The sequence below is a fragment of the Rhinopithecus bieti genome, unplaced genomic scaffold (genome assembly GCF_001698545.2).
Source record: "Rhinopithecus bieti isolate Rb0 unplaced genomic scaffold, ASM169854v2 scaffold_67983, whole genome shotgun sequence".
Lineage (NCBI taxonomy): Eukaryota > Metazoa > Chordata > Mammalia > Primates > Cercopithecidae > Rhinopithecus > Rhinopithecus bieti.
In genome coordinates this window covers 268318-286971 of record NW_016825868.1, presented here as the reverse complement: position 1 = coordinate 286971, position 18654 = coordinate 268318, and the positions used below count along the sequence as shown (strand labels likewise).

General features: G+C 41.7%; 2 protein-coding genes across 5 annotated transcripts in view; one reads left to right on the top strand and one right to left on the bottom strand.

The window, feature by feature from the left end:
• The window catches only part of LOC108522767 (zinc finger protein 829), a 36426-nt gene that overhangs the window by 15631 nt on the left and 2141 nt on the right, over positions 1-18654 (bottom strand). Inside the window, exons 1-5 of one of the 2 annotated variants that reach the window (XM_017863196.1) lie at positions 13047-13218; positions 12170-12294; positions 12005-12062; positions 5070-5196; positions 4666-4761 (exon numbers count right to left, since the gene is read on the bottom strand). In XM_017863196.1, the coding sequence (XP_017718685.1) occupies positions 4666-4761; positions 5070-5196; positions 12005-12062; positions 12170-12207 (319 nt within the window). In that variant the 5' untranslated portion in view covers positions 12208-12294; positions 13047-13218. Of the gene's footprint in view, positions 1-4665; positions 4762-5069; positions 5197-12004; positions 12063-12169; positions 12295-13046; positions 13219-18654 lie in introns of those variants that run through there. The other variant, XM_017863195.1, reaches the window with a different exon arrangement.
• Positions 13415-18654, top strand: part of ZNF568 (zinc finger protein 568) — a 46667-nt gene continuing 41427 nt past the window's right edge. For 2 of the 3 annotated variants that reach the window (XM_017863192.1, XM_017863191.1), the window contains exons 1-2: positions 13415-13629; positions 14611-14680. The gene's annotated coding sequence lies outside the window, so the exon portion shown is untranslated. The remainder of the gene's footprint in view (positions 13630-14610; positions 14681-18654) is intronic. The other variant, XM_017863193.1, reaches the window with a different exon arrangement.

The following is an 18654-nucleotide window of genomic DNA, read 5'->3' as shown; positions in this document are numbered from 1 at the left end:
GGAGGCCCCCCCAAAAAAAAAAAAAAAAAAAAAAAAAAAAAAAAAAAAAAAAAACAAAAAAAAAACAGGCCGGGCGCGGTGGCTCAAGCCTGTAATCCCGCACTTTGGGAGGCCGAGACGGGCAGATCACGAGGTCAGGAGATCGAGACCATCCTGGCTAACAAGGTGAAACCCCATCTCTACTAAAAAATACAAAAAAACTAGCCGGGTGAGGTGGCGGGAGCCTGTAGTCCCAGCTACTCCGGAGGCTGAGGCAGGAGAATGGCGGGAACCCGGGGGGCGGAGCTTTCAGTGAGCTGAGATCCGGCCACTGCACTCCAGCCTGGGCGACAGAGCAAGACTCCGTCTCAAAAAAACAAAACAAACAAACAAACAAAAAAACAAATAGAAAGTACAAAGTACAATACAAATAAATGTAAGGCATAACACAAATGGGGATGCACATTAAGCAGGTAACAGGAAAGTTATAACAACATTTGTGTAATCAGGATATAAACTACGAATATTGCTATAGTCAAGATACATATGGTGATTACCAGAGACCAGCCCTCAACTATCAGAACAAGACATCAATAAATACTTTTACAGTTTGATGTATCACAAAATGACAAAACAAACGTACTATGCAAAAATTGAAGGTAGGTATCAGAAGAATGAAAGTAAGAGTTGAAAATGTATTGTCTTTGATGAGAGGGACCGCGGCAGTCAGGGTAGGAATGTATACGTGAAAAAGCAGGCTGCTGTTTTTCTTTTTTCTCTTTTTTTGAGATGGAGTCTCACTCTGTTTCCCAGGCTGGAGTGCAGCTGCACGATCTCAGCTCACTGCAACTTCCACTTCCTGGGTTCAAGTGATTCTCTTGCCTCGGCCTCCCAAGTAGCTGGGACTACGGGGCGCCTGCCACTATGCCCAGTTAATTTTTTTATTTTTAGTAAAGATGGGGTTTTGCCACGTTGGCCAGGCTGGTTTCAAACTCCTGACCTCAAGTGATCCGCCTGCCTCAGCCTCCCAAGTGCTGTGTTTACAGGTGTGAGCCACTGCGCCTGGCCTGGCCTGCTGTTTTTCAATATAAGCTTTATAACACTGTGATTTCAAACTGTAAATATATTACTTTAATGAAAATTATATTAATTATTTTAAAATGAAAAAGGAATAAACAGAGACCACCTTTCAAGGAGAAAGGTACAAGGTTAAGGTAAGATTAAGAAGGGGTGAATTAGCAAGTTGGTGGGGAGAAAAAGTGGTAGGAGACAGAAATAAAATACTTAAAAGCAGCTAAGATCAACTGATAGCCGGGAAAAAGTGAAGATTCCCAAACTCCTCCCTAGGTTCCTAGAGCTTCGTTAAATCTAGAATTCTTTCTCAAGGGAGGCATGGATCTTCTATTTCCAACGCTAACTCTATAGGTAACAACATCCACTTCTAGGGCTCCAACCATTAACTTCTACTTGGATGAATTTCCACTTCCATATTTTTTGACTGTTTTACAACTTTCTTCTGAGCTTCCTGTTTGATCTTCTCATTGATGAATCTTATTCTGTAGAAATTATTTACAGCAATGTTCTAGCTCCTGCATTAGATAACAAGTTTTTTTTTTTTTTTTTTTTTGAGACAGAGTCTTGCTCTGTCACCCAGGCTGGAGTGCAGTGGCGCGATCTGGGCTCACTGCAAACTCCGCCTCCCGGGTTTACTCCATTCTCCTGCCTCAGCCTCCCAAGTAGCTGGGACTACAGGCGCCTGCCACCTTGCCCGGCTAGTTTTTTGTATTTTTTTTAGTAGAGACGGGGTTTCACCGTGTTAGCCAGGATGGTCTCGATCTCCTGACCTCGTGATCCGCCCGTCTCGGCCTCCCAAAGTGCTGGGATTACAGGCTTGAGCCACCACACCCGGCCATATAACAAGTTTCTTAATAAGCCTACTTATTTTCCAAACTGTACAGCACCTAGCAGACTAGTGTACAAAATTAAAAAGTCAAACATTTTTACAAGACTATTTAAAAATCTTAATTCTCCATAAACTGATATTAACATTCTCATGCAAAGTATAACTTGCCATTTTGATTAAGTTTCAAATGACTCTATATAAGCTAATTCTAATTTTTTTTTTCTTTGAGACCACGTTTTGCTCTTGTCCCCCAGGTTGGAGAGCAATGGTGCGATCTCGGCTCCCTGTAACCTCCGCCTCCCCAGTTCAAGCGATTCTCCTGCCTCAGCCTCCTGAGTAGCTGGGATTACAGGCGTCCGCCACCACGCCTGGCTAATTTTTGTATTGTTAGTAAAGATGGGGTTTCACCATGTTGCCCAGGCTGGTCTCAAACTCCTGACCTTGGGTGATCCACCCACCTCAGCCTCCCAAAGTGCTGGGATTACAGGCATGAGCCACCATGCCCGGCCTAATTCTAGAATTTACAATGAAAATGCAAAGGACTAAGAAGCAGTAGGAGAACTTGCTGATAAGATTTATTACATGCTACAGTATTAATACAGTGTGCTATTGGCACAAGGATAGACAAATAAGCCAAAGGAACAGAATTCAGAGACAGACTCACAGAAATAGGAATACATGATTTATGACAAAGGTAGTCCTATAGAGAATGGGAAAAGGACAGTCATCTCAATAAACACTAAGAAGTCAACTGGATATTCACATGGAAAAAAAATGAAATTTGACCCCTACCTCACAATACATACAAATACCAACTTCAGAAAAGTAGATCTAAATGGAAAAAGTAAAACAATAAAGCTACTAGAATATAACATACGAAATATCTTCATGACCTTAGGGTAGGCAATGATTCCTACCCAGGACACAAAAAAGCAACACTATACAGAAAAAGATAACTGTGACCACATTAAAATTAATTAACTTCTGTTCATCAAAAGATACCAGTAAAAGAGTAAAAGACAAGATATAAAGTGGTGGGAGATATTTACATCATGTATAACCAAACACAGGGCTGATACATAGAATATAAAAAGAATTCTTTGAAAGCAACAGGAAAAAGATAGACAACCGACACAGTTTAGCCAAGAAACTTAAACAGGCATGTCACAGAACACACACAGCAGAATAACTAAAATTAAAGGGCCTGGCAATAATAACTGGTAAGAAAGTAAGAATGCAGAGCAATGGCAACCTTCATACTGCTACTAAAACTGCAAATTGGTATAACTAATTTGGAAAACTGGTATCTTTACTAATGTTGAACACACATATATCCTATTGCTCAGTAATTCCACTCCTATGTATATACCTAAAAGAAATGTGTACATACATTTGCCAAAAGTTATACACAGGAACGTTCACAGCAGCATTATGTGTAATAGCTAAAAACTGCAAACAAACCAGCTGTCAACAGTAGAAAGGTCACTTATAGAAATTAATAATACATAAAGCATAATTTACAATATATTCATAGAATGAAGCAGGACGCAGTGGCTCACACCTGTAATCCCAGCACTTGGTGAGGCTGAGGCAGGTGGATCACCTGAGGTCAGGAGTTTGACACCAGCCTGGCCAACATGTTGAAACCCTGTCTCTACTGAAAGTACAAAAAATTAGCTGGGCGTGGTGGCACAGGCCTGTAGTCCTAGCTACTCGGCGGGCTGAGGCAGAATCGCTTGCACCTGGGAGGCAGAGGTTGCAGTGAGCAGAGATCACACTACTGCACTCCAGCCTGGGCAACAGAGCAAGACTCCATCTCAAAAAAAAAAATATATATATATATATACACACACACACACATATATATATATATATACACACACACACACACACACATATATACACACACACACATATATATATACACACATATATATATATATACACACACACATATATATATACACACATACATATATACTCATAGAATGAAATACAACATAGCCAATAAGAATGAACACCAGATATATGCAGCACAATAGATGCGTCACATAAACAACATGTGGAGCAAGAAAAGCCAAAGGCAAAAGACTAAATACTGTGCGACTGCATCTATATAAAGTTCAGAAATAGGCAAAACGAATCCCTGGTGCTAAATATCAGGATGGTATTTATTTTGGGAGAGGAAAAAGAGGAAAAAGATGATTGGGAAGGGGCAGAGGGAAGGGGCAGAGAAGAGGTTCTGAGGTGCTAGTAATGTTCCACTTATTGTCCTAGTAGTGGTTTCACCATTCTCAATTTCACCATGCTATGCAATCGTAGTCATGTAGTTTTATGTGTGTATGTTATCCTTCAATTTCTTTTAAAGTAAGAAATAATCAAATGTTTGATAAATGAAAGAATGAGCTATTAAATCCAGAATGAACTGGTCAAAGACGTTAAATAGCTGAAAGTAGATAAAATGAAAACAAGTATAGGGAAAGAAAAAGACACAAACACGCATTTACACACATCTATTTCTTAGGGTAAGAGTGTCTACTGTTATACAATTCTAAATGTAGCGTATCATAGGAAGGAATGAAACCTAAAATGTGGGTAGAATTATAGCATAATTATAGCCAGGGAGGTACTTGCTATATTGGACTAGGGAGAAAGTATGAGGAAAAAAAAAGTGGGATACCTTATATGGAAGAGGCTTCAGGCCTTTAAAGGGAGCTTCCTGATAACATCTCAGAAGTATATCTCTTCACAGCCCTGCTCCTGAGCCATCATCTCTTACTTACCTGAACACAGGCCTCTAGTCAGCTCTCTGTCAACCATCCAGGGCTCTTTTCCTTGTTCTAATAAGGAGATCACAGCTGGCTTAGAATTGGAAAGTCCTGCTCACAAGAAAAGACATGGGACATGGTTATGCTCTGGGCTCCCCAGAAATCAGATCGAGTCCCTTAGTGATCAAAGAAGAGATGACACTACAAGAAGGACCAGAGAAAGATGAAGAAGATGAAGCTTCAGCCGCAGCCCATTGGAACTGCCCACTTCCAACTCTTCCATTCTATTTCAACTCAAACCATTCCTTAGGGAACAGGGAGCAGAAATTCAGCTGGTTACATGAAGCAAATAATTCACAGTGGAGAAAGGAGACATTTACAAGGGCAGACTCTGAATTTTGGGGAATAGTTATCCTTACCCACTGAAACCAGGTTGCTGAAATTCTCCAACATTACTTCTTTGTATAAATTCATCTGACCAGAGTCCAGGCATTCCCATTCCTCTTGAGAGAAGTCTATGGACACATCCCTGAACATCACTGACCCCTGTAACAACAAACATGCTTTCACAATAGAAGGAGAAAAGAAAAAGATGGTGGTAGAGGCGGCAAGAAAGGACAGAGTAAGCAAAATTAAAGGGAGTGAATCCTATCATATCAGAAGATATATGTCCTGTGTACAAAGGGATGTACAAATAGGCTGGACTTTTCCAGTGATAGGAAACAGCATGCATTCAGTTCAATTAGTTAGTTTCTTCCCCCTCCCCACTTTCCCTTTATGCCCCAAGAGAGGGGAAAATGGGAGGGGGCTTTCAAACACATCTCATAATACATGCAGTAAAATTCAGAATATCAGGGCAAAACAAAATGAAAGTTTCTAAAAGCTTCTAGGAAGAAAACACAGATCACATAAGTTTTCAGGAATCAGAATGGCAATAGACTTCTCAATAGCATCATTTGAAACAAGAAAAAAAACCAAGCCATTCCTTTAATATTATAAAGGAAAATAAATTCTGAAATAGAATTCTATCTCCAATCAGATTACTAAGCCACTATGAAGATTAAATCAAGACAATTTTAAATCTGCAGGGAATGATAAAAGTATTTCCAATGTGGCTTTTCTTAGGAAGCTACTGGGCTACATGTTCCATCAAAACTAGGGAGTAAATTAGGAAAAAGAAAAGGTACTATATTAAGACACTGGAAAACTAACATGAAAATGGTGATGAAAGTGCCAGTATAATTATAAAAGGCAAATCCTAGAACACCATCCGGCAGCAGACTGAGAGAACAGCATCTAGGACAGAAGAAGTGAGGACTATAGGAAAGACATCTCCAAAGAAAACTAAGGAGCTAGTATGTTTGATCATGCAGAAAATATCGACAGGCAACTGACAGCAATGTTAGAGAATCTGAAAAAAATAGCGACACATACATAAAATCAGGCAAAAGAAGAAACAAGGCAATTTGCTCTGAGAAAAACACAAATTGTACTAGAAAGAATCTAGAATCTGGTGTTTTACTTGGCTCACATTAACAGTATCTGCAAGGTTCCACAGGGATAGCAATGATTTAAAGAAAAATTATGGGCCGAGCATGGTGGCTCATGCCTGTAATCCCAGCACTTTGGGAGGCTGAGGCAGGAGGATCACAAGGTCAGGAGTTCAAGACCAGCCTGGCCAACATGGTGAAACCCCGTCTCTCCTTCAAATACAAAAATTAGCCAGGTGTGTGGTGCACGCCTGTAATCCTAGCTACTTGGGAGGCTGAGGCAGGAGAATCACTTGAACCTGGGAGGCAGAGGTTGCAGTGAGCTGAGATCGCGCCATTGCACTCCAGCCTGGGCAACAGCGTGAGACTCTGTCTGCAAAAAAAAAAGACTCTGTCTCCAAAAAAAGACTGTCTCTGTGGTATGGGAAATCTCAATCCATAGTTACCTGCTTAGAAATCACTGGAAAATATGTATGAAAAAATAGCAATATAGGAATATTAATTAGAAATATAGGAAAAATGCTAAGAGAAACAGCAAAAGGCGTTCAAAGTAGCCACCTAAAGGAGTAGGATTGGGTGGTGGGACAATGCCTTGCCATTTTTCATGTCTTTTAACATTTCTTGATTTTTTTTTTTTTTTTTGAGATGGAGTTTCACTCTTGTTGCCCAGGTTGGAGTGCAGTGGCACAATCTCAGCTCACTGCAACCTCCACCTCCCGGGTTCAAGTGATTCTCCTCCCTCAGCCTCCCGAGTAGCTGGGATTACAGGCGCCGATCACCACACCCAGCTATTTTTGTATTTTTAGTAGAGACAGGATTTTACCATGCTGGTTAGGCTGGTCTCAAACTCCTGACCTCAAGTGATCCACCTGCCTCAGCCTCCCAAAGTGCTGGGATATGAGCCTATGAACCACTGTGCCTGGCCCATTTCTTGAATTTTTAAAATGCAAAATGGGTTAAACATAAATTTAAAGTATCACTTAGACAACAGCATACTTTAAATTTCTTGGAAATTATAATTCTTTTAAGACTGTCATAAGAATTATTCCCTATTAACATAAACAAATTCAACTTTTATACTATTATGATAGCAGAAATTTCCACAATATAAATACTACTAAATGAATCTTTCATTTCAGACATTTTCTTAGGCAAAAATACTTTCAAGACCCTTTCCAGATATGCAGGCCCTTCCCCATACCTTGCCCTATGCATCTCTTCCATTTTACTGTTCCTCAGTTGTATCCTTTATAATAAAACTATAATCAGGCTGGGTGCCGTGGCTCATGCCTGTAATCCCAGCACTTTGGGAAGCCAAGGCGGGTGGATCACCTGAGGTCAGGAGTTCAAGACCAGCCTAGCCAACATGCAGAAACCCCATCTCTACTAAAAATACAAAAATTAGCCAGGCATCATGGCACATGCCTGTAATCCCAGCTACTCAGGAGGCTGAGGCAGGAGAATGGCTTGAACCCGGGAGGTGGAGGTTGCAGTGAGCCAAGATTGTGCCATTGCACTCCAGCCTGGACAACAGAGTGAACCACCATCTCAATACCAACAAACAAACCAACAAAAAAGCAAAACTATAATCATAAGTATAGTGCTTTCCTGAGTTCTATATGTTGTTCTAATGAATTACTGAACCTGAAGGACAGTTACAGGAACCTCTCAATTTTTGGCTGGCTAGGCAGAAGTGCAGTGCCTTAGATTTGTGGCTGGTATCTGAAACAGGTAGTCTTGTGGGACTGAGTCTTTTTTTCTTTCTGTTTTTGAGACTGAGTCTCACTCCATCACTCAGGCTGGAGTGCAGTGGTGTGATTTCGGCTCCCTGCAACCTCTGCCTCCCAGGTTTAAGCAATGCTTCTGCCTCAGCCTCCTGAGTAGCTGGGACCACAGGCACACACCACCATGCTCAGCTAATTTTTGTGTTTTTAGTAGATGTGGGTTCACCACATTGGCCAAGCTGTTCTCAAACTCCTGACCTCAAGTGATCCACCCAACTTGGCCTCCCAAAGTCCTGAGACTATAGGCATGACCAGCCAGGACTGAGCCTCTTAACCAATGGGGTCTGTGTTAACTCTGGGTAGTTAGTTTCAGAATTCAGTTGAATTATAGGACACTCAGTTAGTGTCCCAAGAATTTTGTTTATAAAAGGACACATATTCCCAATTGATAGGAGAAATGAGGGTACTTCTCCTTCACCTTAGGACAAGTAAGGGGGCCCCTTTAGACTCCAGGGTCCAAAGTGAAATGATGAGATACTTGGGAATAATTTTTGCTGTATTCGCTGGAGCTTAGGGGCACAAAGATTAGTACCCATTCCCCATTTGGACTAGATGTGGACCCAATAAAGGGACAAAGTGACCTCAACAAAGGAATGGGTCACAGAATGCAGAAGTGTATGACAGATATCATAAGTAGCCATTTCAAGGAGACATGCTGCACAGGAGCATCCCAGGAGATACAATTAGAGGTTTCCAGCAAGGGCTTCTCTGAGAAACCCTTAATGGTGTCTCCTAACAAAGGAGTGCTGAACATCCATCAAGGCAAAAGAGACCAACACCAAAACAAGTCAAGAAAGACTTTTCTTTCCCTTACCTCCTCTTCCCTACCCCTGCTCTAATCTCATAGGATCCAGAGACTGACTATTAGGCAGGAGAAATAGAAGCTCAGGGCGAGGAAATCAAGAAGCTTAATTATGTCCCTCTTTCATACTGCAAGCTTGAAGCAAGCCTGAGCTCAGAGAAGAGGCTTTAAATGAAACTCACATATTATTACAGTGAACTAGAGGTTGTAATTAGTAAAATGAGACTGAGATTGTGACTGTAAACAATCAAAGGATATCAGAGAGTGATCTAAAAATGATAGTCTGTGCAAGTTCTTATCCAGGGCAACAAAAAAATTAACTCACAGAGAGGACTGAGAGTAGAAATTATGAGGGGAAAAAAATTCTTTTGTTTGCTTCACAGGGAATCCTGCTTATTTCAAAATGCTGATTATAAGCAGATTTGGTTTTTCAGGTACACGGTCACATCATCTATAAAGTGATAATTGTATGCTCTCTTTTGTAATTTTAACCTAATGTTTTCTTATGTGTTTTGGCTAATATCTCTAAAACAATGTTAAATAACATCGGTAATGTGGTATATCCTTGTTTTACTTCTAGTTTTCAAATATTTTGATGTTTCAAATATTTCCTGATTAAACATTAGGCTAACTTCTGAAAACAAAATTTAATTTATTTCTTTTAAAATTTATTGTTGGCCAGGTGCAGTGGCTCACGCCTGTAATCCCAGCACTTTGGGAGGCTGAGGTGGGCAGATCACCTGAGGTCGGGAGTTCAAGATCAGCCCGACCAACATGGAGAAACCCCGTCTCTACTAAAAATACAAAAATTAGCCGGGTGTGGTGGCACATGCTTGTAATCCCAGTTACTCAGGAGGCTGAGGCAGGAGAATTGCTTGAACCTGGGAGGTGGAGGTTGCGGTGAGCTGAGATCGTGCCATTGCACTGCAGCCTGGGAAACAAGAGTGAAACTCCGTCTCAAAAAATAAAAAGGAAGTATTGTCTACTATAGTATACTACATTTTCCTAATTTTCCTAGTTATTCCCACTAATATTGGGCAATCTTCTCTATAGAAATGATAAGTGTAACTAGAGACTGATGCGAGAGGGGAACCAGATATTCTACCTGGGCTTTGGCACAGGAGAGGGAAGACTCAGTCCTCTTTAAAAGAAATTCAGATAGAAAGGCCTTACACAAAATAGATTTAGTTAGACTTATTCTTATCCTGATTTTCTTTGCATCTGTACCAAACACATACAGTTTAAAAATTGAGCGTAGGCCCACTCAGAGTTCCAAATTTACGCCTTGAGAAAACACCGTCCCTATTCTGAGTCCTCTATCCTAGTATGTATCCCCTAATTTTCAGATAAAATGATCATCGGGTGAATGGACAACCGTACAATTTAGTGAGTTCCCCAAGATTAGAAGTGTTGAAACACAAATTGAATAAAGATATTTTTATTATCACTTGGAGGAAGAATCCAAAAACTCTATGGTTGTCTGCCATGCCCACTGCCCCTCCTGAGATGAGGCAAGGTTCTTTTGTTTAATATTGCTTTGATTTGAGCTATAAGTATCAACTCTAAAAACCAAAAAGAGATAAGATACAGAAAAGAACAAGAAATTCTAACCTATGTTTAGTTAGAACCTGAGAAGGAAAGGGAGAGAGAATGATACAGGGGTTTTGTGAAGGGATAATGACTGAAGATTTTCCTGAACTAATAATAGACATCCATCCATAAATTTTAAAACTTTACAAATCCCAAGGAGATAAATCAAACACTTTATATATCTTACACTAAAATTACAGAAAGCCAAAAACAGAACAGTCAGAGGAAGACAAGGCAGATTACCATCCAGGGAGAAGAGCTAATCAAGACTGTATGATACTGGCACAGGAATATACAAAGTCAATGGAAGAGAATAAAGAGTTCATAAATATACCCATGCATAAATATACCCATGCACATATAGACATGAGACACATTTGAAGGTCAATGAGAACACAACAGATCTTCCAATATATGGTATTGATAAACTGGGTATTAATAAGGAGGGGGGAATCTGATCCCTACCTCATAACATATACAAAAACCAGTTGCAACTATATAAAATACCTAAACATAAAAGTGAGGCCGGGCGCGGTGGCTCAAGACTATAATCCCAGCACTTTGGGAGGCCGAGACGGGCGGATCACGAGGTCAGGAGATCGAGACCATCCTGGCTAACACGGTGAAACCCCATCTCCACTAAAATATACAAAAAAATTGCCGGGCGAGGTGGCAGGTGCCTGTAGTCCCAGCTACTCAGGAGGCTGAGGCAGGAGAATGGCGTAAACCCGGGAGGCGGAGCTTGCAGTGAGTTGAGATCCGGCCACTGCACTCCAGCCTGGGCGACAGAGCGAGACTCAAAAAAAAAAAAAAAAAAAAAAGAAAGTGAAACTTATGGCTTTAAGCATAAATATAGGAGAGTATCTGCATGACCTTGGGACAGGGAAGGATTTATTAAATAAGATACAAGAAGCACTAACCATAAAGAAAAAATACTGATAAACTCAGCTTTTTAAAAATTAGAACTTATCATAAAATCATCTTACAGGAAGTGATGAAATCTTCCAAATATTAGGAAAACATAATAAAGGACTGAGATCCAGATTACATAAATAACTCATATGAATCAATAAGAGCTATTCCAAGAGAAAAATGAGTAAAGATTTGAACTGACATGTCACAAAAGATGAAACGCTAAAAACCAGTAAACATATGGAATATGTTCAATTTTATTATTAATGATGGAGACCCAAATTCAAACCTGTGGGGTGGGGGGGGGTGTAAGTACAGATATATATTCAAATGAGGATTTAAAAGTCTGGCATGTCTGATTTTTTAAAAAAGTATGTATCATAGTTTTTTCAAGTGTAGAAAAATATATTTCCCAAGACCATTTGATGACGTGGGATCATATTTATGACACTTTTTTTGTAAAAATGTAGAACATCAAATGGTAAATGAAACAAAATTTGGTTCTTGACAAATAATGAAAATACATTAAAATATTAACACTAGTTATCTGAGTGGCCAAATTTTATTTTTTCCTGGTAATGCTGTATTTTTGAGATCTCTAAACTAATCATTCTTTTATTTTTAAATCATAATAGATATTTGAGAAGAAAATTCAGCAAGCATAAGTGGAGCAACCATCCTTTTCTGTGATGGGAAAATTATAGGGACCGAGAATTAAATGACATTCCTTTATTAAGCAAGAATTTTCAGAAGAAAAAGAAGAAACCCCAACACACCTTGGATACTGCTTGTAGGAGTTCATCATGCATTCTTTCCTCCTCTTCTGGGTGACACCTGGAGAAAGGTAAAATTGGGAGAGGGAAGAGTAACTGTGAGACACCAGGTTTTTCTTGGTACCCAAACTAGTCAAGTAAGAGGTCTTCCCCAGCCCCATTACCTACCACACATAGGGAATGGAGATCAGAGGAGAATGGGGCATCCTGTCCAATTCCAGTGGCTCAGGGTAAAGGCTGTGTTCACTGCTGTCCAGGGTTCGAATCTGACCACCAGACCTCAGAGAGGTTTCCTAGAGACAGAGTTCTGGAGTCACAATCGCACAGTTGACGGAACCCCATACTCATACACAGAATGCCACATACCGTTAGGGACAGTCACATTTAAATCAAGGCGACATGCACATCTAACCTGCACACACGGAGCCACACACGGCAACACAGTTACAATCACATACACACCACAGGAAACACACAATTACAGCTGCACAATCGTAGGCACCCCACACTGTCGCAGTCACAATCACACATCACCACGGGTACACACAGCCACAACCCCTCCAGTGACAGGTATCCCATATCCGCACATAAGCCGCAGTGTTTTTATCTCCCAGACAATTCCACAGCCTCCCCTCTTTTTTGGAGGAGTGGGGACAAGAGTCTTGCTCTGTCGCCAGGCTGGAGTGCAGTGGCGCGATCTCGGCTCACTGCAACCTCCGCCTCCCGGGTTCAAGTGATTCTCCTGCCTCAGCCTCCGAGTAGCTGGGACTACCGGCGCGCGCCACCAAGCCCAGCTAATTTTTGTATTTTTAGTAGAGATAGGGTGTCACCATGTTGGCCAGGACGGTCTCGATCTCTTGACCTCGTGATCCGCCCGCCTCGGCCTCCCAAACACAACCTCCCCCTTTCAGGCAGCTCCGCCCGCACGGGCCCAAGGCGGCAGCTCTCCACCGGCCTTCGGTATCCTCAACTAAGCCCTTTCCAGTCATCCCGGATGGGAACTTGCAGACCTGAGCCAGTTCTCCCGGGGACCAAAATATCTCACCTCCCAGATCTAAGAGTCCCGCCAGGAGTGACGAAACGTTCGAATTCCTGCGAGAAAAGTGGCAGGCCACCAGGCCCTCTGGGAAATGTAGTCCAGAGTGGGACCCACGCCGATTCCTGTCAGCTCCTCGCCTGGGCCAACCCGAAACGGCTGCTCCCGCAACTCTCAACATCCAGCCGAGCCTCGGAGTTGCGGGTCGCTGTAGCGCTGGGCAATGAAGATGAGCCTCCCCGGGAACCAGGCCCACGCCTCACCCTCCCATAGGAAACGCAGACGTGTTCTGGCCGGAAGTTGAGTGGGGCCGCGGGGCCTGCTGGGAGGTGTTGTCCTCGGAAACGTCGCGGACGCGGAGGGATGGTTTGGGGCTTTAGGCGACTGTTCCACACCTATATGTGGGTCCCCTTCACCCAGAATCTCAGAAACTGCGCGCGGGATGAACATTCGGGTGTTTCCGGCAGGTGATGCTGCCGAGTCCCCGCAGCAGGGGGCGAGCAAGGGACTCGCGGCTGGCGGGACACGGAGCCACTTAGGCCCAGAGTGTCCCGAGTAGCGGCAAGTGCGGAGTGCTCAGGGTGCGCTACTGGTGAGTGGTTGCAGTTGATGGGACAGAAAACTGTGAAGGGAGTTAGTGTGGGTGTGTGGTTGTGTGTGTGAGTGTGACGGCACGAATGATTGTGATGGGATGATTGTGATGTTTGGTTACGCGTGATTATGATGAAATGTGTGATATGTGGGTGATTGTGATTAAGGCTGTAGTGAGTGTGAGCGTGGCGAAGTGTGCGTGATTGTAATATGTCTAGTAGTTCTTGTCTTGAGCTGGCTTCTCTGTAGCATTTGGCATAGTTGATAACGATTTGAAAAACACTTACTTGTTTTTTACTGGTCCTCTTTCCCTGTTGACCACTCCTCCGTTGTCTCCTTTGCTGTCTTTTTTACGCTAGTAGTCCTTGACCCTACAATTTGTAGTTGTCCAGTATTCCTTGGTGAACTTTTCGGGTTCATTATTATCTTATGACTTGCTGCTTTTATGTATATTAGTTAGCTATTGCCGTGATAATAATGATGTCTAAAAACCACCCCTGAACTCAATGCCATACAACAGCAAGTCCTTATTCTCCTGTTCACAGGCTGGCGCGTTGACCGTGTTCAGCTGATCTAGGTGGGGCTTGGCTGAGTGGATAGTTAAGATCTGCTCCGCATCTGTTCTTTCTGGGTCTCAGGCCAAAAGCACATTTATTGCCAGGGCATGCTCTGCTCATGATGGATCACCAGAGCACAAGAGAGATTGTCTTAACCAGAACAAGTCACATGGCTAAGCCTAAAATCAATTATGCCCACAATTGGAGGGCAAAGTTACCTTCCAAAGAGTATGAATATATAATCTATTAGAGGGGGTGAGGAATTGGACTAAAATGCCAATCTACCACCTTAAGAAACATAGCTCTTTATTCTGGTGAGTGCCTTTTAGTCTGGGTTCGCTTTTGTCTGATAATATTGCTCTTCAAGTTTTATTGTATTTCTTAAGAGTTTCATTTTCTAACCCCTTTGTGTCTTTATGTTTCAGATCTGTGTCTTGTAAGGAGCATATTGCTGGGTTTACATCCGTTTATCCCATTTGACTGTTATTTTAATAGGTGAGTATAATTCAGTGGCATTTATCATGACTGCTCATAAAAACGTTTTATTTCCTATTTATTATGCCTTAAACATTTTTGATTGACATATAATAGTTGCACATATATCTTTTCTTATTGGGCAAATTCACCTTATCCCTTTTTCTCCCCTACTTTGGTTTCTGCTATTTTCCTTCTATTTTTAATATGCATACTTAACAAAACTCAACCTTAAGACTTTAAAATACTTGAACTCCAAAATATCTGCCAATTTCTGTGTTATTCTTGTCTGGTATATTATTTTCTTCTAGTTTTTGTTGTGGTTTTGTTTTGTTTTTTGAGACGGAGTCTCGCTTTGTCACCCAGGCTGGAGTGCAGTGACACAGTCTCGGCTCACTGCAGCCTCTGCCTCCTGAGTTCAAGCGATTCTCCTGCCTCAGCCTCCGGAGTAGCTGGGACTACAGACGCACCACCACACCCAGCTGATCTTTTGTATTTTTAGTAGAGGCAGGGTTTCACTGTGTTAGCCACCGTGTTAGATCTCCTGACATCATGATTTGCCCACCTCAGCATCCCAAAGTGCTGGGATTATAGGCGTGAGCCACCGTGCCTGGCCTATTCTCTTCTAGTTTTAAATCCCCACGTTAGTGGTAGTAGCTCATTTATTCTATATACGGTTCGTATCCAGGAGGGGTTGGTTTCAGGACCCCCCCCCATGGATACCAGAATGCACAGATGCTCAAGTCCCTACATCCTTCTGTATACATTAAATCATCTCTAGATTATTTGTAATACCTAATACAATGTAAATGCTATGTAAATCATTGTTACACTTTATTGTTTAGGGAATAATAAGAAAAAAATCTGTACTGTACATGTTCAGTACAGACACAACTATCGTAGGCCTAACTATATTTTTTTATCTGAGGCTGATTGAATCTTGAGGATGCAGAACCCGTGGATAAGGAGGACCAACTGTATACATATATATATATTTAACTGTGGTAAAATACACAACGTAGAATTTACCATCTAAACCATATTTAAGTGTACAGTTCAGTGACATGAAGTACATTCACATTGTTATGGTACCATCACCACCATCCATCCACAGAACTCTTCTTCTTGCAAAACAGAAACCCAGTACCTATCAAACAATAACTCTCTATCCCCCACTTTACCCTGGCCTATGGCATCTACCATTCTACTTTCTGTCTCTGAATTTGACTATTCTAGGTACTTCATATAAGCAGAATCATATGTTGTTTGTCCTTTTGTGATCCTGATTTAACTTAGCGTAATGTCCTCAAGATTCATCCATGTTAGCATGTATTAGAATTTCCTCCCTTTTTAAGGCCGAATAATAAGTATGTCATATATGGATAAACATTTTGTTTATCAGTTTATTCATCATTGGATACTTGGGCTGCTTCTACCTTTTGGCAATTGCAAGTGACACTGCTACAAACATGGGTATACAACTGAGTCCCTGCTTTCAATTTTTTATATATACATGTGGTAATGTCTGTTTTTAATCTTTGATTGTCATAGTGTTTTTGATAATGACTGAACCATTTTATCAGCATATTTTGAGCACCTACTATCAATATCAAAAAGACAAAAATAAGTCCTTGTTTTCATGGAGTTTATGTTGTGGGGGGGTGGGTGGACAGTATATATAACTAAATTATAGTCATGTGCTGTATATGTATGGACTATATACATATATGACAGTTGTCCTGTAAAACAGTGGTCCCCAGCCTTTTTAGCGCTAGCGCCTGGTTTTGTGGAAGACAATTTTTCCATGGACCAGGGGACGGGAGGGTTATGGTTTCAGGATGAAACTGTTTTATCTCAAATCATCAGGCATTAGATTCTCATAAGGAGCGAGCAACCTATATCTCTCGCATGCACAGTTCAAAAGAGGGTTCACACTCCTGTAAGACTGTAATGCCACCACTGATCTGACAGAAGGTGGAGCTCAGGCAGTAGTGCTCGCACATCTGCTGCTCACTTCCTGCTGTGTGGCCTGGTCCCTAACCAGAAACCAGTACGGCACCGGTACTGGTACGTGCCCCAGGGATTGAGGACCCCTGCTGTAAGATTATAATGGAGCTGAAAAATTCCTGTCACCTAGTGACTTTCTAGCCAATATAACACTGTAGCACAATACCATCACTCATGTGTTTGCAGTGATGCTGGTGTAAACAAACCTACTCTGCTGCCAGTCAGATAAAAGTATAACGTAAAATTATGTGCAGTACCTAATACTTGGTAATGATAATAAATATGTTACTGATTCATGTGCCTACTATACTATACTTTTTATCATTAGTTTGGAGCATATGCCTGTTTATTTTTAAAAAGTTGACTGTAAAACAGCCTCAGGTCCTTCAGGAGGTATTCCAGAAGAAGGCATTGTTGTCATAGGATGTGATAGCTCTGTGTGTTATTGTCCCTGAAGATCTTCCAGTGGGGCCAGATGTGGCGGTGAAAGACAATACCAATGATCCCAGACACTGTGTAGGCCTAGGCTAATGGGTGTTTGTGTCTTAATTTTTAACAAGAAAATTTAAAAAGTTAAAAAAAAAATTTTAAGAACATAGCTTGTAGAATAAGGATATAAAGAAAGAAAATATTTTTGTACAGCTGTACAATGCATTTTAAGCTATGTGCTAAGAGTCAAAAAGTTTTAAAACATTGAAAAGCTGGCTGGACATGGTGGCTTACCCCTGTAATCCCAGCACTTTGGGAAGTCGAGGCAGGTGGATCACCTGAAGTCAAGAGTTAGAGACCAGGCTGACCAACATGGTGAAACCTCGTCTCTACTAAAAATACAAAAATTAGCCGGGCATGGTGGCAGACGCCTGTAATCCCAGCTACTTGGGAGGCTGAGGCAGGAGAATCACTTGAACTCAGGAGGCAGAGGTTGCAGTGAGCCAAGATTGTGCCATTCCTCCAGCCTGGGTGATGGAGCAAGACTCCGTCTCAAAAAAAAAAAATTTGAAAAGCTTGTAAAGTAACAAAGTTATAGTAAGCCAAGGCTAATTCAACAATTTGAAGAAATAAAAATAATTTTATAAATTTAGTGTAGCCTAAGTGTACAGTGTTTATAAAGTCTACAGTAGTGTATAGTAGTGTCCTAGGCCTTTGCGTTCACTCACCACTCACTCACTCAGAGCAACTTCCAGTTCTACAAGTTTCCTTCATGGTAAGTGCCCTTTACCCGTGTACCATTTTTTATCTTTTATACTATATTTTTACCATTTCTCTTCTGTGTTTAGGTATGTTTAGATATACAAACACTTACCTTTGTATTGCAGTTGTCTACAGTATTCAGTACAGTAACATGCCATACAGGTTTGTAGCCTAGGAGCAATAGGTTGTAGCATATAGCACAGGTGGGTAGTAGGCTATGCCATCCACATTTGTGTAAGTACACTCTTACATTCACACGATGATGAAATTGCCTAATGACACATTTCTCAGAGCATATCTCCATTGCAAAGTGATGCATGACTATATTAATAGTTTGTTAGAAAGTGATCACTGTCGGCCGAGTGTGGTGGCTCATGCCTGTAATCCCAGCATTTTGAGAGGCTGAGACCGGCGGATCACCTGAGATCAGGAGTGAGCTGAGATCGTGCCATTGCACTCCAGCCTGGGCAACAAGAGCGAAACTCCATCTAAAAAAAAAAAGAAAGAGGCCGGGCGCGGTGGCTCAAGCCTGTAATCCCAGCACTTTGGGAGGCCGAGACGGGTGGATCGCGAGGTCAGGAGATCGAGACCATCCTGGCTAACACGGCGAAACCCCGTCTCTACTAAAAAATACAAAAAACTAGCCGGGCGAGTTGGCGGGTGCCTGTAGTCCCAGCTACTTGGGAGGCTGAGGCAGGAGAATGGCGTAAACCCGGGAGGCGGAGCTTGCAGTGAGCTGAGATCCGGCCACTGCACTCCAGCCTGGGCGACAGAGCGAGACTCCGTCTCAAAAAAAA